The sequence below is a fragment of the Triplophysa rosa genome, linkage group LG5 (assembly GCF_024868665.1).
Source record: "Triplophysa rosa linkage group LG5, Trosa_1v2, whole genome shotgun sequence".
Classification (NCBI taxonomy): domain Eukaryota; kingdom Metazoa; phylum Chordata; class Actinopteri; order Cypriniformes; family Nemacheilidae; genus Triplophysa; species Triplophysa rosa.
This window is the reverse complement of record NC_079894.1, coordinates 8688756-8715343: the sequence shown is the minus strand read 5'-3', so window position 1 is coordinate 8715343 and position 26588 is coordinate 8688756. Positions and strand designations below refer to the sequence as shown.

At 39.2% G+C, this 26588-nt stretch overlaps 2 protein-coding genes across 5 annotated transcripts in view; both read left to right on the top strand.

Annotated features, from left to right (window-relative positions):
• Positions 1 to 1346: 1346 nt before the first annotated feature.
• ptbp1a (polypyrimidine tract binding protein 1a) lies at positions 1347 to 11198 on the top strand. Of its 2 annotated transcripts, none has more exons than XM_057334415.1 (16): positions 1347 to 1417; positions 2179 to 2232; positions 2663 to 2693; positions 5010 to 5076; positions 5149 to 5321; positions 5499 to 5645; positions 5759 to 5914; positions 5993 to 6103; positions 6195 to 6372; positions 6452 to 6532; positions 6632 to 6795; positions 7824 to 7857; positions 8582 to 8674; positions 8755 to 8971; positions 9064 to 9141; positions 9222 to 11198. In XM_057334415.1, the coding sequence occupies exons 1-16, from the start codon at positions 1410 to 1412 to the stop codon at positions 9352 to 9354; spliced, it is 1725 nt and encodes a 574-aa protein (XP_057190398.1). In that variant the 5' UTR covers positions 1347 to 1409; the 3' UTR covers positions 9355 to 11198. The 2 variants fall into 2 exon arrangements, with proteins under 2 accessions (XP_057190398.1, XP_057190399.1); XM_057334416.1 differs by having other exon boundaries at positions 1357 to 1417; positions 2666 to 2693.
• Positions 11199 to 12207: 1009 nt separating this feature from the next.
• Positions 12208 to 26588, top strand: part of efna2a (ephrin-A2a) — a 55240-nt gene continuing 40859 nt past the window's right edge. Inside the window, exons 1-2 of one of the 3 annotated variants that reach the window (XM_057334162.1) lie at positions 12208 to 12283; positions 12436 to 13135. In XM_057334162.1, the coding sequence (XP_057190145.1) occupies positions 13026 to 13135 (110 nt within the window). In that variant the 5' untranslated portion in view covers positions 12208 to 12283; positions 12436 to 13025. Of the gene's footprint in view, positions 13136 to 14280; positions 14327 to 26588 lie in introns of those variants that run through there. The other 2 variants (XM_057334163.1, XM_057334164.1) reach the window with 2 other exon arrangements.

Below are 26588 nucleotides of genomic sequence, written 5' to 3'. Positions count from 1 at the left end.
TGTCGTTTAGCCCTGTGATCTTGGGTTTCTTAGGCACGGGGATAATGGTAGAACGTTTGAGGCAGGAGGGGACTATGCACTGCTCCAGTGATGTATTAAAGATCTTTGTGAAGATGGGTGACAGCTGGACAGGCTTTAAGGCATGCAGGTGAGACAACATCTGGGCCTCCGCAGCAATGAAATATACATTTGAAGTGTTTGGAGATATTATCAGTGGTCAAAGCCATGATTAAATTACAGTTGAAGCAAAGAGAACACACTTTTAGTGTTTAAGATATTAACAAGAAGTTTAGTATCAAATTTAAACGATCATTTTAAAGTCTTAAACAGACCAGATATCAAAAAACACTTCAAAGGGCGCTCATAGGGGACTCCCTTTCTGTGTTGAGGTTGCCATCTGCAGGCTGAAACTAGGCCCATGCAAAAACATACCTGTGAAACTGGAGTTTGTACTGTAACGTTAGTGTTCTTAACAGCTCTTAAATGATATTAGCATTAAATTAAAGTACTGCTCTTAGTGGATGGCTATACAGTCATGTGTTATGAATAACAATTAAGACATTTTCCACCATGAACAGTGGGTGGAATTTAGTCGGAATTAGGCCACTTTTTGCCATTTAATTGCCCCAAATTGCATGAGCCTTCAGACTAGAAGTGCTCAAACCAGAACTAAATAAATCAGATAAAAAAGTGTATAAAAGAAATAAATATAAAACATCATACATCTTTTTAGTAACATTTAGTAATTTATTTTCGGTTTATTCAAGGTATATGTCCCTAATTCCACGTGATAAATATCTGTGATTGCAGTAAATATCAGTTGATGTTTTATGATCTCGCCACAGCAGAGCAGTGCAGTGTTGGCTTGCTCACCGGGAGACTGCATTTATTTATTTATTTATTCATTTATTTATTAGATATTATTTATTATAACGATCTTGCTTGGTCTATAAACACCATGCACTGTGCTGTGTTTTACCTTTCTGTGTTTTTCTTATTTGCTCCTGTAAAGCTGCTTTGGAACAATGCACATTGTGAAAAGCGCTATATAAATAAAATTGAATTGAATTGAATCTCGCAGCTCTTCATCATGCAGAACGACTTCTACGCACTCCGTCCCGACCATTGACGGGTTCAGCCACAGTTCACTCTGCTTCTACTCTCATTTCTCACAGTGGCGACAGGGAAAAGTTTTCGCAAACTTTTTATGACCGCCTTTCGAGATTGAAAGCCGTCTTTGTCCAATCCCGGTGCTCAAGGAAACGTAAGATCCCGCCCACAAGCGGCGCTCAAGAGTCGATTGGCCAATAAGAAAGCGCCAATCCCCCCTCCGCCATTTTGTAAGGATATAAGAAATTCTAGCAGGTCTACCTCCCCATCTACGACAACCTGTAGTCTTGTATAGTGCCATGGACGGGTAAGTTGAAAAACACATTCATTACAAGTATAATACTCCATGAAACGGTTTATTCGTTTATATTAGTGGTGGTGACTTAACAACACATGCACTTTTAAATTGTGTGAAAAGCCGTAAAGTAAGGTGAAAATGGTGATTTTTTTACTCGCCTCTGCCTTCCATGGCTCTTCATAGCTCCTGTTCCGGAAGAGCCCGACTGAGTCCAAAAGTTAGATTAAACTGAGCAGCAACCTGTTGCACGTAGTCTAGTTGGGACATTTGCTTGAAGTACAAGCGAACTTGAGCTACAGTTGTTTGTTAATTTCGCCGTCAAGCGGAAAATATCAAATGGGGCTACGGAACAGACTCTTGTTTGGCAACCAACGTGTCTCAATTTCCGCATTGTTGTTGGGTGGCTAGCTAATTACCTGCTAGCCTGCTAAACCAATGCCAGGTCAACTTTAGTCGAGCTTTATTCGTTTGTACTGTTGTTGGACGATAAATGTTTATTTAGTAGAGAATGATCTTTGCTAGTTTTACGATGGTCCGGCTTACAGTAACTTTTAGTGACGTTCGCGTGGCGAAGACGTTCACTCAGCGTTAAGAGCTGAGCTGTCTTTCTACTGTAATATAAAGGTTTGGCTATTTAACGTCTTATATAAACGGTTTTTTACATGTAATATGGGTGATTCAAGCTGCGTTTATAGTTAAAAACGCGCACGTATGCAGAATGTAAAAATTTCACTTTATTTTAAAAGTCTTGTGTTTTTTTACTCCTGCAGCCGTTTAGAGACTGATTTGTATCCTCTGGGATCCAGTTACGTCACTGAAATAGAGTAAGTTTCACATCTCACCCTTAAATTGACTTTCATAAAATTTGTGGACTAAATTGAACTTTAGAGGACACGCAGTAGTATTTTCACGAGTGTAAAGCAACTCTTTTTATTCAAGGCCCAATGGCAGTAATAGTGGATTAACAGGACTGATTTGTTTTTTTATTGCTTTGTGTCAGATTGCCTTTTAGGAAAGTGCAGTTACACTTGTTTTCTAGAGATGTCTAAATTCTGACTTTTTTCCAGTTTTGTCAATTACAGCATTAAAACAAGTCCTATTTGTCTCTATCAGGTACTATGATAGTCATTCCTATATTGGAACTAAAATCTGTAATGCCCAAACTGTTGCCCCTTGTCATGTTATTAGGAACAGTTTCATCAAGTTTAATCAAATGCTTATGATAATTAATTTTCATTATGTTCCTTTTTTTAGCAGTGTCCATGATATAACAGTCGGCACAAAGGTATGTCACGTTTCACTTTCCTGCCTTTTTAACGTGTTAAAATGGCTTTTCCACAGTCCATTTTGGCACTCAACAATATTACTTGGGTTATATCAGGTTTTACAGGTCTACTCTTCAAGCATTATCCTCCTCATTCTCTTTGTCTCCTCCCTTTTATTGTTTTGTATTTAAATTGCTGAGATAGATGGAACTGTGATTATTCTGGTCAAAGGGCATCTGCTGTTTAAACAGTTGTTGTGATAAGTGACTGAATGTTTTTATTGTTCTATAGGCAGGTTAAATGACACACTGGGCTGGCTCCTTTTTTTTGCATGTTGCACATGGTCTTGCAAAAAAGCATTGTTGACTTATGTGGTTACAATGTTTTTTTTTATGTTTAGAAGTGTTTGTAACAGTGCGATGGGGATGCCTGTTGTTGTTCCCCTTATGTCTTTGACGCATGTAAGGAGGACAGTAGTCACAGGCCTCCTTCAGACTGAGCATTAATTACTGTAGCTGGAATGCTGTGGTTGCATTCCTGTCTCCCTGACCCCTTATTTAAAACAGACTGCGCGCTCACCCAGGAGTCTATGTCAATGAATGTAAACATGTTGGTACCTGCAAGTCTTCAGCTCCTAGAGGCGAATGTGGGAGTCAAAAGTTCTCCGTTTTTTTTCTGTTCTGTGCAAGCAGTTAAGCTGCAGTGCCCAGCAGTTAAAAATAGAGGAAGGAAATGCTAGAGTTGGGTGGATGTCTCTCTCGAAACAATGGCTTGTTCAGCTGGAGAACGCTTGCCTGTCATAACTTTTCTGTGAAAGTGATGTTAAAACCTGACTCTCGCAGTATTTAGCTTGGAGGAATGTGGCAGGCTGCTCTCTTTGAGGAAACCCAGTTCTATGTAAACAATGAGTTTTCATATTCCCTTCTGCAAGATAATTCTGACCTTGGCTGTGGTGTAGATTGCTTGTTCTTTTGTGGCTTTGTCTAAGGGCCTGCTCGCATTGTCCCAATCGAACTGCACCCGTGCGCGTTTGACCCCTAAAGCCTGGTTTGATTGACTAGTGTGAGTGCTTGCAACCACGCTCTGGCACGGTTCACTTACTACGCCCTGGCGTGGTTGGAAGAGGTGGGCTGGAGCGCGGTTCATTTGAAAAGGGGGCAGTGTGAGCGCAGACCACACCGGAGCGTGGAACATGATGCGTGACGTCATTTATGCGACAGACGGAAGTCGACGAAAACAAGAAGCGTGTGTCAGTTATTGAAACAACATGGCTACGAAAGGTTGCCTATGTAAAAATCTTCTGAGACGTGCAGCATGACGGTGTGAACATTTTTGAGCGACATAAATGATAGCTCGAAGGACCAATATTCTATGCATGTGAGAGCGTTGGGTATCATCGCTGGGGAGGGGGAACAATCACGCTCGGACGCGATTGAGAGCAACCGAGCTATTGTGAGGTACGCCCTTAGGTAGAATTTACGTATTACATCACACAGAATCAGGGTGTGGTAATGTGTCCTGAGACTGTTTGTAGTAGACTGGCAGTTTGAGGTCTGTGTGTTGAGCTTTGGTAACAATACTTTCCTTTTGGGCTGGAAGAGAACACGCATTGTTGTAATGACGTGTACAGGCTTTAGCTGATCCAGTGCATGTGACTGCCTCAGAGCCCTACCATATGAAGTGGTTTATTAAGAGAGTGATGCTGAAGGATTTGCTCATTTTGCTATTGACCAGCCAAGCAGCTCTAGCTTGGCCTTGAGTAAAGCGCTTTGTGTTAGTGTAATGGCAGGACACAGCTGGCCTTTGTTTGCATTTCTCTTTTTTTTTTTTTTTTGTTCTGAACTTACCAGTGATCTTGATTATGTAGGTCTGAGCCAAGAATAGTTGTCATTAGATTTGTTGTAATTAATGTCTCATTCATAAAATAGTCGTCACAAATTGCATCACAAAATAAATTGTGTACTGTCATTTGCAGTATATTATTACGCTTGCCACATTAAAATATTTATTAAGAAAAGAAAATGTAACGCTGCTGTCCTACGGAAACATTATCTCCATAATTTGTTTTCTTTTTAGTTCATAAATCAACAGACATGCTTTGTTTGTCACCTGGGTTTTGCAAATATCTAATTAATAAAAAGTATTTAAGTGCTTGTCAACTTTGACAATGCATTATTTAGTCATTTTAAAAGTACAGTGTTTTTTTCCATTTCCTGAAAAACAGACTATCTTTTAAAATGACTAAGTAATGCATTGTCAAATTTGGACATCAGAGGTTTTCGGAAGGTTATTATACATAATAATAGCATAATAGTTAAATGGAATGTTTCTTTCAGAGGGGATCCGACGAACTCTTTTCCTCCTGCATATCAAACGGACCTTATATAATGAGCTCTGGAGCAGGTAAGCATTTGAACGGTTAAAAAATGTCAATTTTTGCACATTTCAATCTAATCGGTTAAATTTTTCTAATAGCGAATGGTAATGACAGCAAGAAGTTTAAGGGGGACATCAGGAGCCCAGGTGTTCCATCACGAGTCATTCATGTACGCAAGCTTCCAAATGATATAAATGAAGCAGAAGTCATTGCTTTGGGACTTCCTTTTGGCAAAGTAACCAACCTTTTGATGTTAAAAGGAAAGAACCAGGTAAAGTCTCTATTGTCTTAGTCAATTTATATAACCCTTTATCAATACGCAGCACATGTCTATAGAAAAAAACAGTAAGCAAACTAAAGACATCTGTGGCAGATACCTCCATAGGGTATTAGATTAAAAAAGGTTTTGCGTGAGGGTAGTTCTCATCTTCTGTGGTGTTCCTCACAGGCCTTCCTGGAGATGAACACAGAGGAATCAGCACAGACCATGGTCAGCTATTACTCCTCGGTTACCCCTGTTATCCGGAACCACCCGATCTTCATGCAGTATTCCAATCACAAGGAGCTGAAGACCGACAATTCACCCAATCAAGTTGTGAGTACAAAAGAAGTGCCTTATGCATTAAATCAAGAGCAGTTCATCAATGTCAATTATTCCGGGAGGAAGGATAATCTAGATTTCTGTCCTGTCTCCTCAACATCCCATAGAGGGCACAAGCTGCACTGCAGGCTGTGAATGCAGTCCAGACAGGCGGTCTGTCTTTGGCCAGTTCTGATGGAGTGGGCATGGGGAGTCAGAGCCCTGTGCTGAGAGTCATTGTTGAGAACCTCTTCTACCCGGTTACTCTTGACGTCCTTCATCAGGTACTTATTAACCCTTAAACAACAATGATTAGTCACCACTGCCAGGGTTGACGCTTCATGGTTTCCCTTTTATCCAAGATCTTCTCCAAGTTTGGAACAGTTTTGAAGATTATAACATTTACCAAAAACAACCAGTTCCAAGCGCTTGTCCAGTACGCTGATGCAGTGACTGCTCAGCATACGAAGCTGGTGAGTAGCACAATGGTTCAACATAACGGATGACTGATCTGGTAAATCCCACCTTAACTCTGTAATCATTTGATGATTTAACAATTCGCAGTCTTTAGATGGCCAGAACATCTACAATGCCTGCTGTACCCTTCGCATCAGCTTCTCCAAGCTCACCAGCCTGAATGTTAAGTACAACAATGACAAGAGCAGGGACTACACTCGTCCTGACCTTCCTACAGGAGACAATCAGCCCTCCTTTGACCAACAGGCTATGGCTGCTGCTTTGTGTAATGCTTTCATTAATTCTTTTAATGATGTTCACACTGCATGTGTAAAGTCAGGAACTAAGTTGATTTTCTCTCTCAGCTGCTCCTGGTATAATCTCTGCTTCACCCTATGCTGGAGCTCATGGTTTCCCACCAACATTTGCCTTTCAGCAGGCAGCGGGTCAGTCCACAACACTCCTAATGGCTCTCTGTGGAATGCAGTGGCCTAGTTCCTCTGCATAGCGGCAGTTCTGTATAGTGATGGCTGTTCCTCCCACAGGTCTGTCTCTGCCTGGCATGTCTGCGGGGGCTCTTGCGTCACTCGGCGTCCCCGGGGCCGCGGCAGCCGCCGCCGCTGCTGCTGCAGCTGCCGGTCGTCTAGGCCTCACTGGTCTCACTGCAGGAGGTCATAGCGTCCTACTGGTCAGCAACCTTAACCCTGAGGTCGGTGCTCTGAGTTGTTTAAATTCACTTGGCTGTTATGTTGTTAGCCTATGATGGTGTAGTGAATTATTTCGAAGGCCCCATAAAATTGGTTGACTGACAGTTCCTTGTTGTGATTGCTAACTGTAAGGGGATGTGTGTTTACTGTACAGTTTGGTGACGAAAAGCCATAGAACTTATGGGGAAAGATTTTTTTTATGGGTTCTTTATAAAATGGCTGCTGTTACATTGTATCTTGGCATAATAATTAAGGTGATAAATCAGCTGCCAGATTTTAATTTGTTTAGCTAAAGACATTTTCAGAAAATGTACTATACAAGAAGAAATTAAGCATTTACAACTAAAGGATAAGTAGCACTGAAATCATTTGACAGTATTGTACAAACATGCACATCAACGGTTTTTAATGTGTTGACTCTTGTCTAAAGCCATCTGAAACATTTCATTTCTAGTATTTCTTTAGAGCTATGAGAATATATTGTCTCTATCTTTCCTGTATTTCATTGTTAATCTTCTCTCTTTTTTTTCTTTAGTGTTCCTATAGTGAAAGGCATTTTAATTTAGCAAGTTCTGCTGACTGGAACACTACATTTCTTTGTGTATACTGACCTTGTGTTTTTTTTACTTCCTTTTTCTTGTTTCTGTCCCTCCCCACTCCCCCATTTATTATTTTAATACCTTGACCTGGAATCGTTTGCCAACTTGACTGCATCACCACTATTTGTTTACTCCCATACCTACCCAACCAATACTTCTCCCCATTTAATCCAATATTAAATGCACATGCATTATTTTTTCAATGTACAAACAACAAACACGACAACGCCCTCCACCACAACCACATTGTCGGATACCCTTCCCCTACCTTTTCCATCATGAACAATATCACCCACCTTCATGATCCTACCACTGTTTTTTTGCCATTCCCATGGAACTGCCTCGCTGTGGACATGTTCAACCTCCACTGTCCTGCCTCCGATCTTTTCCTGTCCCTTCCTCCCTACGCTGCCTTCCTCTGCTGTCTTAAGAGCGTAACGCCCCAATGCCTCTTTATTCTTTTCGGTATGTTATCATTGGCATCTCCTTTTATTACCTTTTTTGTTCGTTTCATATTTTAACTTCATCTTAAATGTGTACTTGATTTATGTATGGGGGATTAAGAAAATGGCAACAAGCTGCAGCTTTTGGGGCTTTATTTGGCAGAAGCAAAACCTCTATGGCGAATAACAAAACATTTGTGTTGAATTGTGGTCCTGTCAGTTACTGAGTTTGACTTGTCCTGGCCACCTGCTGTTATGACGTCACACACTTTACAGAGTGTGAAATGGTGACTTGACAACCTAAATGTTGCAGCTTTTTGCTTAATTAAAATGTCATACCCCTCAAAGGAAGCTATTTTTTTATTGCTGTTTTTATAGTATTTAGGAAGTAGTATGTTTGATTCCTTGCATGTTTTGCCAATCAGCAGAGGTAGTTTTTAAAATTCAGAAAACATTCATATAAATCAATCGAGATGACTTGAAGTACCCCAAAGCAAAATTTTGATTAATGTAAGATAAAAATGGCTCTGTAGACTTGGGCCATGAACGAGATCTAGTCTCATTTCAACAGCAATGCATGCCTGTCTTTTCATTTGTTTAACTGAATTTAAAAATGACATTAAGATTTGAAACCTTACATATAAGACATGAAGTTTATTTCTGAGCATTTGATTTTGAAAATGGCAATCGTATATTTGTTGATGCCTTTCCCTTGTCCTCATGTAGCTACTGTTATCTTTTGGTAGGTGTGTATGGTGATGTCATGAGGGTGAAGATCCTCTTCAACAAAAAGGAAAATGCTTTGGTGCAGATGTCTGATGGAACCCAAGCCCAGCTAGGTATCTATAAATGTCCATAGTTTATTAGCTGGATGTTTGTGATTCTACAACATTGTCCTGTTATGTCTTTTCATTTTTAGCCATGAGCCACTTGAGTGGGCAGAAATTTTACGGCAAGGCTTTGCGGGTGACTCTCTCAAAACACACCACCGTGCAGCTGCCGCGTGAAGGCCACGAGGATCAGGGGCTGACCAAGGACTACAGCAATTCTCCTCTTCACCGCTTTAAAAAGCCAGGCTCCAAGAACTACTCCAACATCTTTCCACCTTCCTCTACGCTCCACCTGTCAAATATCCCGTGAGTGCATTGTCCTTTCTTCAATCTGTTGCATCTTTTTTTTAGAAATGTTTTATTTACGATATTGACTTTATTTCCTGCCTCCTGTCCAGACCTTCTGTTACTGAGGATGAACTCCGAGGGTTGTTTCTAAGTTCAGGAGCTGTGGTTAAGGCCTTCAAATTTTTCCAGTAAGTGTTCGAAGATTATTCCTACAGATGTAGTCACAATCCAATATGGGTGGCCTCAAATATGTTGCTAATCTCTTTAGGAAAGACCGTAAAATGGCTCTCATCCAGCTGGGCTCTGTGGAGGAAGCAATTGAGTCCCTAATCAAATTTCACAATCACAACCTGGGAGAAAACCATCATCTCAGAGTGTCTTTCTCCAAATCCACCATCTGATGCCGTTGGTGGGTCAGGGAGGCTTTTGTACTTTAGAGTAGGGGGAAAGGACTGTCACTTTAGACCAAACTTTAAGACTTCCACAATTTATCACTGTGGACAATTGTTTTCCACAACACACACTTAATCATTCCTTTTATTATATCTATATTCACACACACATTATATATATATATATATGTCTATTTGGATTTCTACTTTGACCAGTAGACCAGAGGAGTACTTTAACCCAATGTGGTATTTGGGTTTTAATAGTACCTTTCCCAGACAGTTTGTCACACATACCGGTTTTAGTTTATTGTTGGCACACATCTGATCATAAATTCTGCGTAGTTTACACTTGTGCCTCTGCGGAAACCCGCACACTTTCAGGTTGCACACACAAAGCCTTCTTTATTTGAACCTATAATTAATGTTTTCGGGCTTACCCACTTTATGCCTTTCAAACAAGCTGTGCCTTACATGGTGCTTTAAGTATACATCTACACAATTGCCTTCACGATGTCTTTGATGTTGGTTCTGTCACAGGAGCCAATAGCCTTGAACTTGAAGTTGCATACCATTTCCAGGTTAAAAGGCAGCAGTGAGCTCTTTACCAGCTTTGCCTTTGTATCTGACTATCACAGTCTTTTCTTATACTTAATGTGATTCTACTCCTTAATACCGTAAGTTTAAAGAAACATATTCTATAGTTTCATTACTACTGTTTTCTTTTCTTTTTAAGAAAGATTTACACATTTCTATACTGTATCAAATATGGGCATTGGCCCACCACGCTTCTGTGTCTAAACCACCTTATTCTCCATGTATTTGTGGAGTCCACTTTCTCCGTTGATTTGCTTGTTTTGCTACTCCGATTGGAACCAAATAATACAGTTAATAGCCTTATAGCATAGTTTTTGTCATACATGTGTCAAGTCAATCGGATTCGTTTTTTTAATGTTTTCTTGTTTGCCAATATTCTGTTAGTTGCCTTTGGCAAGAGTTTTAATGAATGTGTAATTTTAGTTAATTACACGTTTCTATTGGACCTCTGATCATTTGTTAAAGAAATTAGCATTATAAAAGTCTTAAGCTGCTTGTTTGACGTTTGCCTGAACCGAGACACCTGTGATATGACTTGACTGTTTTGGCACTTTTGTATTAAGTCCGGGGGGGGGGGTTGGGGGGGAGTGTCTATGTTAAGGCCATGGTCTTTCAGTTTCATCTTGTTTGTGGTATGAACAGACATTTCTTTTCGTTTCTTACCCTTAAGCTTGTACTTGTGTATAGTCAAAAATGCTCTTTTCTGTTCTTGAGCCTTTGTGTAAGCAGAACATTGGCATTCCTGACAGGTGTTGATTTTGTTTTCATTATGGCATGATGGACCAAAGCATCTTCTCTGTTCTGCCAGCCAGTTTTGCCTCTTCTCAATGCGTATCATAATTCTGTATTTCTTCTTGCCAGCTGCTTTGATCCAGTGGGCAAGAGTAAGGCAAAGTTTAGAGGGCTCGTGTGTGTGTATATTGTCTTTTTGTTTACAAAACACCTTAAATACATTCTGGCTTAAGTATATATATATCAAATGACTATTTCTGTTCAAGAACAGAACCAAACAAAAGTCTTAAGTAGAGATGGATTTTATATTACATTTAGTTATACTTTTCCATGTGTACATGCAAGCAACTTTAAAAACTGTTGAGTGGGTGAAGGATACTGTATATAGGGTTTTTTGTACAAGTTATTGAAAATCAGCATTAGTTCTTTTCTGAAACATGTATATTTTGATATGGTAATACCGGACATGCAGCTCACTGTAGAGCCTTTCTTTTTTATTACGCAATATTAAAGAGATTCTTACACGTTGGGTGTGAACATGTAATTTCCCCCTTAAAGTATATCCTTTCTTTTGATTTCTTTCCTCATGTTTCTGCCTTCAATAAACCTTTCAATTTCTCACTTTCATCTTATTGTTGTTGAATTTCTGAACATTCTAAACATTTTCACATTTCACAGCTGGTTAACAATCTTACCTTTTTTTTAATCCAGCCTCACTTGTGAGGTGAGAGACCTATAATAGCTTTCTGGTTTAACTAATTTTTTTCCTCGGTTTCTTGTTTCTCTTCTGAAGTTAGCTTGGTATAAATATTTTAATTTTTACATGTAGCAAATGTTTTTTCATAAATTCATAATGACTTTCATATGAGTGGCACTGAACATTTTGCTCTAAGCCAACAAATTAGGCTTTTAAAAATGACGAAGTGTAGTGGTTTGTTCATATGAAGCTTTCTAGAGCTGTTTGCAGTCCCTTCAGATCTATAAAATAATATAGTAAGTGCATGTAATATACAACGTTTATGTTTATCTAGTAGTCTGTGATTTATTTGATAAAAGGTTAGTCCCGACTCTTAGTTTAAACGTTACAATATTGATCTCTATAATTGACGTCTCGTGAAATATGTCGCTTCTTGTACAGCAGGTGGCGCACTCGCTTCAATAGTATTTTTGGCGCATATTCGCAGAGCCGAGAAGTAAATCTGTTTTCACGGCTGATAAAGCTTGGATTATTGAATCGGGCATAAGTGACCGAGAACAGCTCCTTTAAAATGCGTCCTCATTAGTCAGAAAGTTATCTAATAGTCCTAAAGCAGTAAATTCGGTTGTTCAAAACAACGTTTGCTCCGCATATCTGTTGCCTGACGTTTCAGTAAATAGCGAATAAAATAACCTCTCACGTGAAGAGGTGCTTGTTGAACCGCAATTTAATGCAATATTAGTACGTTAAATAAGTGGCAAAATAAATACGCCGCGGGGATGAAACGCATGGGATATCTTGTGAGTTTGAAGAAGCGAGCGCATCCTTAGGCCCCGCCCCTTTCCGAAGGTAGACCGGTGATGATAACTGTCGTGCACGAATCTGATTCTGGATGATCTGATGAATTACGAAGTAGTACGTGAGTTAAACTTCATTAGATTTCCACCACAAAGATCGTATTTGATCTGTAGAAGCTAAACCTTCAGCAGACCTAAAAGCTGCCATAGGTAGTGAGAAAAGAGAGATGCGTAAGACAGAATGTGACAAAATTGCCTTTGTTCCTCCAGGACTGAGGACTCCGCGAAACGAGTCGATGTGTGCGTGGGGTCCGATCTTTCTCACTGTAGCGAGCTGGAAACGACACGATTCTTGCAACAACTGAGAGAGAACTTGTGCAGATCAGATAGCCAACTGAAGAAACGCGAAACTGAAAGGCGTGCGTAACTGATGGGGATGTGTTTCACGCGTGCTTCTCGTGGAGACCACATGGGGTAACGTTAGAGGTATCTGGAAGTTGCTGCGCTAAAACGAGGAGCATCGCAGTTGGAGACGCGAGCGCGCATCGCACTGTCCCGCATTCAGATGATGGACGGGTTTCTGATGCGATAGAAAATCCGACTGTACCTTGGACCACAGTGGACCCCTGTCGCGCTATAAGAATTTATTGCAATGGATTTGCCCTAAAAACGTGTCGTTTATAAAGTGATCTAGAGAAAGTGATGCTGCTGAAAATCGATTTGGATTACACGCTTTCTTATAATGTTAAACAATTACCTACGCAGACTTTACTCAAGCATCTAGGTATTTGAGAAGTTTTATCTGAAGTAGAAGACCGTGAGTATTCGTTTCGAGGTGAAGACGGAAAGCAACAACTCAAATGGAGTTGCCGGTGGTGTTTTTTACGGTAGTGTGTTGGGTGTCCGTATGGTCGGACGACAGGATCATCTCAGATAGACATGCGGTCTACTGGAACAGCTCAAACTCCAGGTGAGTGTCCAGTGTTCGTACCTGTGGCTCTCAGAATCCTTCCATAAGGTGTAAGATAAAGTTTAAATGGGTTTTCATAGAATCTGTATTATATGCTTTTATTGTGTTTCTAAATCATCACTAAATGTTGGATGAGAATTTGTAAACGTATTTGGTTTTCTTTTTAGGGAATATGCTATATCCTAGTTTGTCACTTGAACCCTTTTCAAGTAACACACTGTCTGATATTGACCAATATGGGTTTTTAGTAACCAATGCAAATATAGATGGTGGCAGATGTTTGATATATCACATGCACACAAAATGCTGATTTTAACACGCAGTAAAATCGCCAGTGTTAAAAAAGTCAAATTATAATTTGACCCTTTTTAACACTGGCGATTTTGCTGTGATGCTAATTTTATGAAAATGTTTATTTACTGTTCATCATTGGTGAAAATTTCCTTCCTTCTTTCCTTCGTGACCTCTCATTTTGCCAAGCTTCTTTTTGGTTTTAAGTATTACGCAGTGGTTTATCTCTGAACTGTATCACATTTAAAATCAGAAACGTTTATTTTCCTTTAGCATTGTTTTGGAACTGAAACTTGTCCAGTGACACTTAATGGGACAGTTCACCCAAAAATTCTGTCATGATTTAGTATTTACTCACCCTTTAGTAGTTCCAAACCTGTATCGTTTTTTATTTGCTTGAACACAAAGAAAGATATTTGGAAGAATGTTAACAACTGACAATTCTGAGGCACCATTGACTACCATATTAGGAAAAAGTAAAATGCTAGTCAAAAGTGCAGCAGAACTGCAGCTTTCCTAAATTTCTCAAAATATCTTGTATATAATGACAGATTTTTCATTTTTAGGTGAACTATCCCTTTAATATACACATATTGGCCATTTATTTGCTCTGACAGATACATATATGTCTATCAATATTTTCCGTTTTTGTACTGAAGTTAATAAAAGCACCTTGGCATCGTGATGTGTGTGCATCATAAAACAGATTCATAATGAGCAGCAACCTCAAACACGTTCCCAGACCGACAGAATCTGAAATCACAAGTTCTCATTGAAGTTGTGTGACATTGCCCATTTCTCCTTATTTCAAGGGTATCTGTGAGCAGGGGTCTCTCACTGGCGTGGATGCTTTTGCTCAGGGGATGTCAGCCTAATGGCTTTTGACATGCTGCTCCTCAGGTAGAGCTTGGCTAGATAAATAAACACGGCGAAGGTTCTCTTACGGCTGAATTAACAAAGTTAAGAGTGGCTGTCTTGCAGTACATCTGTAGTCTGCTGAGGTTTAAAATATTAAAGAGGCTCAGAGGAAGATTTCTTTGCGGTCCGGGTGCGCACTCTTCCACCTCAACAGAACACAGAGCTGGATTTGAATTTTTTCCCATTAAATAAGCCACAGGGACACATTCAATGTGCATTAATCCTTATTTAGCGGGATGCGTTACTAGCTCCTCCTGATCTTGCGGCTTTGCTATGTTTAGATAAATGATGTAAAAGTGAAGTGTGCAAATCCCAAATCCATTTTCCCTTATTTATGACAGGCAGTTTCTTCTGACTCCGGTGATGAATTTGCATGCCTCATTTTGCCGTGCTTTTATTGGATTTTAAACATTGTTATGTGCCGCATTAGTTCCCATAGATAGTGAGTAAAGCCCTGTTGTATTCTCGAGTTTGTGCTGACAAAGAGCATGTATTTCTCTTACATTTCATCCAATCAAAAAGAAGAGCATTCGCACCCCACTAAGGCATTGTATATGAAACAATACCAATAAATAAAAAAGTACAGAAGCAGGGTCAGTTTTACTGTTCAGACTGTCCTGCCATGTCTTTTGGTTCTCCAGGAGTATTATAGTCAGGCCAATTCACCTTGAGCATTAAAAGCTTGCTATGAATCATATTTTTTCTCTCCTAAGCTCCCCGTCAGGGGTTTTCTATTGAAGCGTGCACAGAAAAGAAGATGGACATCCCCTCAATGCCAATATGGTTGGCCTCTTGGGGGTCCACATGAAAAAAAGTAAGATGCCCAGCTCTGTAACCCAAGAGGATGGACTAATCTAATCCTGTGGTTTATCCTTCAAAAGGCCCTCTTTTCTTGAAAGCTTTGAGGTTCTTAACAGAAGTCCCGGCTCATAGCCTCTCGCTCAAGTTGTGCTGCGGTTGGCTGGGGACAGCTCAGTGCTCGATGTTGTCTCTGCCTTCGCGAAAGAAAAACAAGTTGAGCCGAGGAATCCAGTCCTCACAGTGATTCATAGATGGGCGCTGTCATTATTCCCTTGACAGCTCACACTGCTTTTTTTGAGACTGCTGCCTTTTGAGGCCCGCTGTTGAAGTTCTGTCACAGCGAAGCATCTAAAGGTTATTTGCATGCCGCTTCATCTCTAAATTGTCACTATTATGGAAACAATGAATATGTGAAAAGGTCTAGATGGAAGCCACAGATAGCCCCGAAAACAAAACAGACCATGAATATCGAAAGCAAAATTGCATCTGAAGTGATGCATCAGCGAGCCCGGATCGCAAGTCATTATATTTGCTTATTGTTATTCACGATTGAATTTAATTAAACATAACCTCTCGTCTGATTGTTTGCTCTTGGATGGGGTTGCAGAAGCATTCGTATCTAATGATTTTCACGATCCACAGCTGTGTTGATGATGTAATGCCTTTGAAATAGTTGTCTTGTGCCTTTGAGCTCTTTAAAAGAGAGATCTCACAGCAGCAAATCACTAGCTAAGATTTATTCAGAACCCTTCTGTTTTTCTCGTCATTTACATTTGCCCACATTTTCGTTGGAATTTTATGTCGGAAGTGAAACCCATTTTTCTCTTCACGCTCATTTGTCCTTACATATTCGTATCTGTGTCGAGAGATAGAAGAATGTGCTTCCCAACTCGGTTTCCGAGTATCGGAGCGCTATCAGGTTTCCTTTCGTCAGACAAAGCAGGTAGACGTCAAGTGCGGCTGTTTGCACAGTAAGAGGTTCATGTTCTGATTTGACATTCCTATCTATCTTAGGCCACCAAAAAAAATCAAGATGTTTTCACCCATCCGTCTCCAAAGAGACAGTCCCCCTCTGAGGCCACCGCACTGAAATCTGCAGAGGAGTTACATTTTCAAAATGCAGCAGAATCCTTCCAGGAAACAGAGTCTTTTGAAAACAAGAGAGGACGTTTTTTAAGTTTTATTTCTTTGTTATCTGAGTGGAAGCTTTGATGTTATTTTCTAGGTGCTTCACCAGTGACTCATCATCGTATGAGAATCAGTCTTAAAATATGCAGGTTCACAAACTCACCTCCTTGGTTTTATCATTGGGTGTGTATTTAGTTTTAGACCTAATTGTTCTCATAATCCAAATAATTCAACATATAACTGTTAGTTATGTATCTCTTCACAGTAAAAGCATGTGTTTTCAAGCTCTATTAGACTTTAATTACGTCTCAAGATCTGCTGCGTATTAAAGTAGTTTCATGCTTTCTCAAGGCTTAAAAATTTCAGCATGTGGATGTTTATCTGAGGAAAACAGAACAAAACATGTAGAGAGACAGACATGGTAAAAGGTACCAGTACATAAAAGTGATGCTCTTAACCATTTAAAAATAGCACGAGGTGCTGCTTTAACCCTGTGGCCACAATAAGGCCTGTGGAAAACCATTATATAAATCCCTGTTTTTAGTTTCCCCGAGCAGTTCACAATTCAGGGGGACTTAAATTTTCTCTTTAAATCCGTAGCTTGCGTCATTGTGAATGGTTTTGTGGATGCTCTTGTTTCTGAGTGTCTTGCCTTTACTGCTTGCAGTGTTTGCTGTGTCTGTCTCCCGGGAATACAACTCAGATTTTTTCAAGCTGTCGGAACATTTGCAACACTGTGGAATAAAAGCTCGGCATTGTTTCAGGGCATGCGGTTTCCGAGAGGACGCATGCTTGTTCAGCAACCGTTGAATGGGCCCAACTGTATTTGAAATGTTTCAATCAGATTGGCAGAGAGATTTCATCATTGTAATTATTTTATCATCATTTTATTATGGACTCTTTGCACTAAAGGCGAGACGGAAGCTGCACCTGAAGTGGCAACATATGCCATGAAATTTACACAAAATTGTAATTGTAGAAATAAACCTTGTTTTTTTTTTGTGGTACAAGTGTAGTTTTGTGGTTTTTTGGTGCATTGATTACTTGGGGCAAAACCATGATTTTACTACAGTTACCATCGTTTACTATGGTTTTTACAAAAACATGGTTTTCAAAACCATGGTTATTTTGTGATAACCATTTTTTTACTACAGTAACCATGGTTTTTTGGTTTTAACTGTAGTAAAACGCATGGTCAATTTTCGTAAGGGATATAATTACGTTATGTTAAGTATTACATTATAAATGTAGAAACAAAATTCTAAAAAGATCGTGATGTTGCATTTCATTTGCAAAGAACCATTTTAGCATCTGATGCTAGATGCTAAGCTAGTTTATTGCTTGGCATACAGTAGTGGCCAAAAGTGATGTCCGAAGGGGATATATTGGTGCTATATTTGTTTTTTAATGTCCCCTCGTGTTACAAACGGTGAATTCCATGTAAGGGGACCTGCGGTGTATGTGGATAGAAATAGCTCATTCTAAGGTAATAAAAAAAACATAACACTTCGTTATGTAAGGTCTTTATACACCTCTGAACACATAGTTGTGTATATTATTTTGCGATTCTGTCAATAGATCATCCAAAAAATTGGGCCTCTACTGTATATTATCTTAAAACTGAATTTAGATCCGTTAGCAAAAGTAGCCTTAACCTGGCAGTGCAAGGAGGTCTTTAGACGAAATCATTAGTTCAGTGCTGTCCCTTCGCATTCTGCACTAATTGAGTGCACTCAGTAAATTGTGATAATGTCCTTCACCTCCTTTTAGGTGAAGAGTGGGAGTCGTGATAAGAGACTGAATCAGTGAATCAGACACACAGTGTTTGCAGCTCATCAGGCCTGGCTGATTAATAACATCTCCATGGCACTTTACATTATCGCCTCAATATAATGAAGAGCGTGTTTATCTCCCTAGATCTCCTCTGAATCTGCACACTACACGGGATTCATTCTTTCATACCGTAATTGTATTTTACATGTTGTACGGTGCGGTTTTAACTGGAGAGCGTTCTCGAAATGCGATTTAGAGTTTCCCGACAGAGCCGCTGTACTTTGAGTCAGGGAGCGTGAAGTTTTCATTTCTGTTGCCTTAAACCAAGCTATAACTCTCTATTGTGCTCAGCACCGGAAAGTGGTTGTCTTATATCAAGCCCATCGCTGTCTGTGTTTCCCGGCCCCTCACAGACATTCCCACTGTGGCTCTTAATTAAGAATGTTGTCACAGAATAAAACTTCAACAGATTGGTTATTGATTGAAAGTCCTTTCTTGGCAACAGTCTTCGATTCCCCCATGACTTTTCGCCAGGGGCTGCTATTACACGCGAGCAATATTAGGTACCGCATGTTTAACTGCTCCATTATTCTCCAAAGCCATTTTGCGTGCTGTATATTTGTTTCGTTTGCTTATTTATCACTTATCAGCGTCTTCTGTCTGAGGATTGAAATGGGTGGTAGCATAATTCCTAAATACATTACACACACAACTCCGTTCTGGCGTGTCTGCTTAAAAGGCAATTTAGGATATAAATCGAGATGGCAAAGCAAAATGCTAACCCTGTTGGCAGTCTTTATGCATAGATTCCAGGATGTGGAATGTGTATCCTTCCCCGAGGCTTGTTCTCACATACGGTTATCTCAGCGAGAGATAAGATATCATTCAACGTTTGTTTGTGAGACCTCAGCTAACCACAGATCACCTCCATCGATTAGCATTTCGGCAAACACTTTTCAGCAATGTTAGTCCTGACAGGTCTGACTAAATCCTCCAATTAAACGCAAACCCTATCAGCAAAATGAAAGTGTAATTGACATCATTAAGGAGGAATTTAAAAGACATTTCATTTTAAAAGACATTAGACTTTGTGTAGTTTGCACATTTCTGAGAGGAAAGACTGAAGCGTACCAAGGAGTATTGGAAAGGGACAGTTCTTGGCCCCTCATCTATCTCTTTACTATGTCACGCTCTTTTTGGTTTTAATGCCAAACACTCTGCGAAGAATATCAATGAAGAGCGAGAGAGAGAGGGGGCAGGCATTGCTAATTTTTAACACCGTGAAGAATATTTTATGCATCGAATCAAAAAAGCTGCATAGTATTTGACTGATTGGCTGCAGTTCAAACATGGCAAACTAACAGTGTGAAGATTCCCAACAAACATGTAAAGTTTGTTGGTTGTTTATGAAATGTTGAAGATTCGTCCTATAAACTGTTTTATATTCATGTTTTGCTAAGCACGGTTACTAATCTTACACAGTAAAATCGCCAGTGTTAAAAAAGGTCAAATTAACACTCATAGTGTTTATATAGTCCACACTTTGAGAGTGTGCGTGTTAATTTGACCTTTTTTAAGACTGGCGATTTTACTGTGTACTGGTTAAGTCAACCAGTTAGTGTTCATTTCTTGGTCTCCATAACAGTGATAGCCCGTTGCCAGACTTGAAGAATTTTTCTCTGTAAACTGGCTGGAATCAGCACTAGAATATTCTCTGGACTGCAGGCGGAGAGCCCTGATGCCATACGAGGTGCCAGACACTCTCTCCCGTTGGACATATTTGCCCGCTCAGATTAATGGCAGAGATGTTTTCTAATGGACCATAAGAGCTGGTTCCTGTTATGCACTCCAAGTAATAATTTATTCACCTTTTGCCACACAGTGTTTTCAACCTTTCTCCTAGTAGCAAAACAGGGCAATAACTCTCTGGCCGTCGTCTTAGATTCCTCTGCTTCAAGCACGTGTGTGACTCCCCCTGAGAACTAATTAATTTTCCAAAATCTTGCTTATCTCACTTCTGTTTTCTAAATTGAGGGGATGTAGCCACTCGTTTGTTGTAGGAGGAAGGATGTGCAATGGAGTTAAATTTGGCACAGAGGGTACTTTTGGTATTTCCCAAATTGCTGCTTTGTGATGTGCAGAGAGACCCATAAAATGATAGATTTGACATGGTTTGTGTAAAAAAGGAGCTGTGATTGGTTAAAGTGATAGTCATCATTTACTCAACCTCTTGTCAATTCAAAGATGCATGACTTTCTTTATTCTGCAGAAGATATTTTGAAGAATGTTGTTAACTGGCCCCCATTCACTTGCATTGGTTTTGTGTCCATACAATAGAAGTTAATGGGGGCCAGTGTTGTTCGGTTACCAACTTTCTTCAAAATATCTTCTTTTGTGTTCTGCAGAAGAAAGAAAGTCATACAGGTTTGAAATGACAAGAGGGTGAGTCAATGATGACAGAATTTGTGGGTGAACTATCACTTTAATGCTGATCTTATCATCATCTTCTAAGAGGTCTCACTTTACTTTTCAAATATTTTGTTTGAATTCACTTTTCTAATTTCGCCTCATGTCATTGCAAACCTGTATGTCTTTCTTCTGCAAAATATTTGACATTTCGAAGAATGTTGGTACTCAAACAACACTGGCCCCCATTGACTTCCATTGTATGGAAACAAAACCACTGAGATATTTCTCAAAATATCATCTTTTGTGTTCCACAGAACAAAGAAATTTATTATGACCAATAAATTATTTTTATTTTGGGGTGAACTACCTCTTTAACATAAACGCAACATGTCTACTGGCATTGTAATACAAAATTTGCTATTGCACAATAAATCTAATGAATGTGGATTGTTTTGTTTTAGTGAGTGTATTACACAACAGTAGTTCAGTGCAGATTAACTAACTTGATAGCTCTCCAAATGGAGCCTCATACCTAAAGTAATTAGATATTCTAACTTGTGTGCATATTGTATCTACGTTTCAGTTTAGATTTTTTTCTCTTTGGAGATATTCCACACTACCTCCAAAGGCCTGAATCCGGTTGCCTGTCAAAAACGCATCTCTTTTGCATCAATTTCATGCATGTTTGTGTGCGTTCACCTATGTTTGTTGCTCACAGTGTTTTAGTTCCGAGCTGCCCGGTCGCTTTTCGCTCACACTGGTGGGAATCTCATGGTGCTCACTTTAATTCTGAAAGGCAGGCCTGTATAAATAATTAATTTCCCCTTTGCTAGCCTTATTTCCGCATGTGGTACAAGTGTTACTGCCAGTCTATAGGGGAGGGTATTGGGGAAATGCAGGAAAGCTATGAAGAAAGTAAAAACAGTCGCTGCTCTTTTCTATCATTCGTTTCCTACACTCCCTTTCCTTCTTCTCTCTCACTTTATACGATTTTTCTTTTTTGTTTACGCAACGCCTTTGTTCCACATATCACCAGTGTGCAGATTGTTTATCCCGAGCCAAGAGCAATCAAACACTCGAATACTTCGACGAATGAAAATCATCAGAGCCTTACAACGTTTACGTGCAGGTCGGTTTTGGAAACTTGGCGGGTTTTACAAATTATGAAATGCCACGTTGGCCTATGAGGAGTCATAAAATGAATGTGGTTTAGAAATAGAGATCAGACTTGTGTCTGCTTGTTCATCTGAGAAAAGTTGGGTTTCTCTAGGGCATGAACAAGCTGAAGACAAGCTTCAGTTTAATGGATAACCCCATAATCACTACAGGGAATCTACTTAAGAAACAATTGTTCTCTGGGGTCATGAACCGAAGAAAATGTGGTGTCACGGAGTTCAGTAGTTTAATTTAACGTGTATCTGGTAAAAATGTTATAAAAAATAGCTTTTACGCTATTTCCTGTTGTTTCCAGGCATACGCTCAAAAAATAACTCTTTGGCTGGATCTAATTCAATTGTGGACAGTGGTTCCGAACTATGGAAATTAGTTTTCTTAACATTAAATTAAACTGTGAACTCTACTTAGATACTTAATGTAGTGGAAACTGAATTGAGTAAACACAGAATTAGTTAAACTAAGGCGTCCAAATGTCTTGCAGTTAACTTGCTAGCAGCAGCATGTATGTTAAATGTAACACATTTTTACCACTTAATTAAGGCATTTCATCTATCCAGTCCCACGCAAAGCATGCTGGGAACTGAATTCCCCTGACCTCTTTCAACGTACTACATTAATCCCAAGAAAAGTAAAGTAAATTTCTACATTTTACACATTCAAATATATTGATTTGCATGCAATGAAATCACACAGTGACCAAATGTTAAAGAATAATTTAGCAAAGTGAGAAAAATCATAGTTAGTGTAGTTTAGCGTGAAAGCATTTGTCTGCAGCTCTAATTTTAAATACCTCAGATATGAAGACATATTCTAATTATCTTCTTCAACCAGATATGACATTTTTCTTATCAAATGTAGAGCTGGCTCGTGTTTTTACAATGTAATTTTCACCAATACACTATTAATAATAGCTCAGTTTTTTTCTCAGGAGAATGAAGTTTAACGCAGCCCCAGTAAATATCTGTCTATAGTGTCTTTTAAATACCAGCTTGTAAGGTTTAGAGTTAGACGTCGCTTTTGGCCACAGTTATAGAAAAATGCCAACCTGATCTTATGGGAATTAATAACTATTTCACGAGGTGGATAATTCTTATGATCTTGTACGATGTAGGACAGAGGAAGGACAGTTCTTCACATGCAGTATTGATTGTTACTAAAAGTGAATAATTGTAATAATGACAAATATATTACAAATAAGATCAGCTAAGTTCCCAGTTAGAACATATTTGTGATGAAGGGTACTTCAGGAATCCTACTGATAGGGTTGTGTGGATGCATAAGACAAAAATAGTTTAGAAACCTAGTACCTTTCCTCCAGAAGCTACATGCTACCTAAGCCTGCTTTTGAAATCAACACGTGTCCTGTTAATATCTGCTCGCAGTAATGTGCTTTTATTTTCCTATACTCGTCCAAAGACCCCGAGTGACAGACGAATGCGAAAATGTAATACAAAATTGTAACTAGTGCAATTTGCTCAGTGCACACAGATGGCTCCTACAATGGCCCTGCTCACATTAGCTGTGATTGCTTTTAAATGATAAGTGTCATTGAGAAGCCACTTACCAAAAAAATGGCTTTGGCAAAGGCAGTGAGCGTCTAAAAATGCGGTGCATTGTATGAAAGGAACAGTGTGTGGTTTACAGCTTGTCACTTTCTAAACCGAACCCCTTCCCTGAACAGACCCTTTAGTCTGTGATGCTCGAAGAAAAGGTTTTTTCCCCTTAACCCACAAAATTACTGTCTCGTTATGGTCTATTTGTGTTGGATAGATTTCCTCACTGCTAATCTCTGCCATAGAGGACATCGATGCAACGCGGGGATGGCAATGCATTGTGGGTCAGACCCAATCCTACACCTCCTACATCTCCTTAGAGGGCTATTTCACTTCCTCCCTCCCCCAGTTTAATGTGGCTCCGTACAATTATAAAAGCCTCTCTCATTGCACACAATGCTTTGCCCTGCAATTTCAGGCCCATTTCTGATGCAGGTTATTATGCCGGCTTAGAGGTGACTTGCAAAAACTTTTACCGGTACATAGAGCTTGAGAAACAGAGGGGGAGAGAGAGAATACAATGAGCGTAGATTTTCTCAGGTCCTTCTCTCAGCCTGGCAGGGAGTGTGGGTGGACCACCAGATTCAGTTTCCATGACTGCTCAAGCTCACATTTCAGAATTCAGATCTGGAAGCTACATGACATGGCAGTGTTTTTCAAATGTAATTTTATACACAGACGTTTAGGTACATGGCCGCTCATAACAATGTAGAACACGGTCACATCAAGGTTATAGTTTATATACTATATACAGCTGCGGAAAAATGTATTCATTTAATCAGCATTTCTAGATGTATTGTCGCCATTGCAGTCCAGTGTCTGTTCAATTTCAACAAAATCAAACGCCAGGAGAATCCAACAGCAATGTGAAAGACTGACAGCATGACAAGACACATGAAAACTGTGATAAAAATGAAATAAAAAATAACTGTTAAACTTTTCCTAATTACATGTACAAATATTACTGTTGTATTGCTTAAAAGTGAATATAAACTTCAAATACAGAGCATCTTTTCTGTTATTTCGACCAGTTTCTCTAGTTTTCATTTTCTGCAAATAAATGCAAATAGAAACAATATTTTTATTTGAAACTTTGAAATATTGTATATAATAATAATAAATATAATAAATATAGTTCACAGAATGGAAAAAAAATATTTCACCTAAACGCATACCTATAAATAGTTAATAATAATAATATTGGCTTACATACTATTTGAAAAATTTGTACTAAACAAAAATGAGAAATGTTGCCTCTGCAATGAACTGAAATAAGTTTGAGTCACTAAAGTAATTAACTGAAAATAAATAAAAACTTATCAAGAAATATAAACCGAAATAAAATAAAACTTATATAGAAACATAAAAATAAACAAATAATTAATAATATGCACTTTTTTACAAAATTGCTAAAAATAAACATAAAAACGAAATAAAAAATAAAGCTTATTCAAAATATTAATAAAACTGAAAAAAATTGTTTCTATATTATATTTATGCATACAATTTCATTTCTGTGCTCTTACACTGTACTACAAAAATATAAAACTTCATAAGGAAGAAAGGTTTCTCTTCATTTTGCAGTCTGAGACGAGCAGAGACATTTGCCACATACATACTGTGATTGATGATATATACTTCTGGGCATTCAGGCTAACAAGCTGCTTGTGGACTTACCGTCCCGTCTTTAAGGTTTTAACGTTTTTTCTTTTGCATCACCTTAACAAAATCAATCCATTTCCATTTCTCCTGAAAATAAGTATTGACTCTTCTGAATTAGAGCTAGTGCTCCAGTCAGCACATTACAGGAATCAAGTATGGTCAAGCAGGGTTGAAGCGGATCTTTAAGGAGTATTTCAATAGCGGGTGAACTTGATAAGTTCTTCTGCCGCTCTTCCACTGATCTCTCTTGTTTGTGACAGACCAAGCCATCACTCTGTATTTGCGATGCATTCAGCCAGGCTGACTAAACACGAGCAGCCTCGCAACATCTGTCATTCCAGCCGATCTGGATTTATTTTTATGTAGCATATTCTGACGGAAAGGCTGTTTGTCGTGAACCTCATTAAATCCCCTCCGTTTCCTTGGCACACGGAGCACGTGTGCGGAGTTTGTCAGAATGATCTGAGAAGATTTCAGACCACAGTTTGTGCTGATTCATGGCATTCATCAGTCTGCCGCAGTAATGAGCTTCTTGAATCAATATCAGTAAGCAGAGGATGAGAAATGTGATGAGGATGAGAATGGCCGGTTTAACGCTGCCTTCTGCCTTCCCATCGCCATCAGTCTGCACTTTAACGCATTGTTCGGGAATAAACTGTCCATCACGTCTTAGTGTAGCACTGACACGAGCTTAAACCGACTCTCGTATCTCTTCCTAAGATAAAGTAAACAAGATTGAGAGTTCTTCAGCCTCATTTAATCATGCTGAGATTTCATACATATAAAGCGTGTTTGCTTTACAAAGATATCTCGCAGCACTTGAATGTAGATTCACTGCCAGAATATATTGAACAAATATGTCTTTCACTCTGGACTGTCTAGCAAATTGCTGACAGAGAGCAGCAACAGTTATTTATTATTAACAGAAGTGTTAATGTATTGATTGAAGGGCTGCACCTAAATAATTGGCTAACGCCTTACGATATTGCTTTTCTGACACAGCCACGAAGAAGCTGTTTGATGGGTGATTTTAGCAAGAAAGCAGTTGAGCATTGCATTATAGGTATATGCTCACTGCCGGGGCTCTTTTAATAAATGTTTGGCAGTGTTGAGGGGTTATTGACTAAAAGAGGCGATGCTACTAACTTATCGGCACCTGTCAAGCACGTGAAGGTTGTTTTCTTAAGATTACAGCATTTCTAGTAACAAGTTATTTTACTCTGTTCAAGTTTAATTCTTTTAACTTAATGGTCATCCTTTTTTAATGTCACATAAATATGATCCTAATTGAGAGGATCAGAGATGACATATTTTCGTAGGCTAACCCGGAAGTAAGTGCCGCGCTGGTTCCCTCGACTGAAAGCCTATGCATTTTTCCCATAGACTTTTGGAAGATCGCAAAAAATAAGCTCCGTGATTAACAAAGGTTTATGATGTTTACACGTTTTGTCTATCAAGATAATCTTCACAAATTAACACAACATTTGTTACTTTTGAAGCTGAAATACAGCTAACACAATGCTATAAACCGACTACATGGTCGCTCGATATCAACGTCACCACCACCAAGCCTCCGACAACTCTTTCAAACTTTATTAAAAACTTGTTCCCTGGTAAGTTATTACTCCGTGAATGAATCCGCATCTACGTTTTAAGAGATTTTTGCCCATGTTGCATTATTTGTGAGCTTTATATGCGCAATGACGTCTAACGTCCCTGCCAAAGGAAGTAGGCCCTATGTG

Excerpts from the sequence above, each read along its gene's own strand:
- ptbp1a (XM_057334415.1), top strand. Across the intron at positions 6,104-6,194 it reads CTGCTCAGCATACGAAGCTG|TCTTTAGATGGCCAGAACAT; the intron begins GTGAGTAGCACA and ends AACAATTCGCAG. Across the intron at positions 7,858-8,581 it reads ATGCCTCTTTATTCTTTTCG|GTGTGTATGGTGATGTCATG; the intron begins GTATGTTATCAT and ends ATCTTTTGGTAG.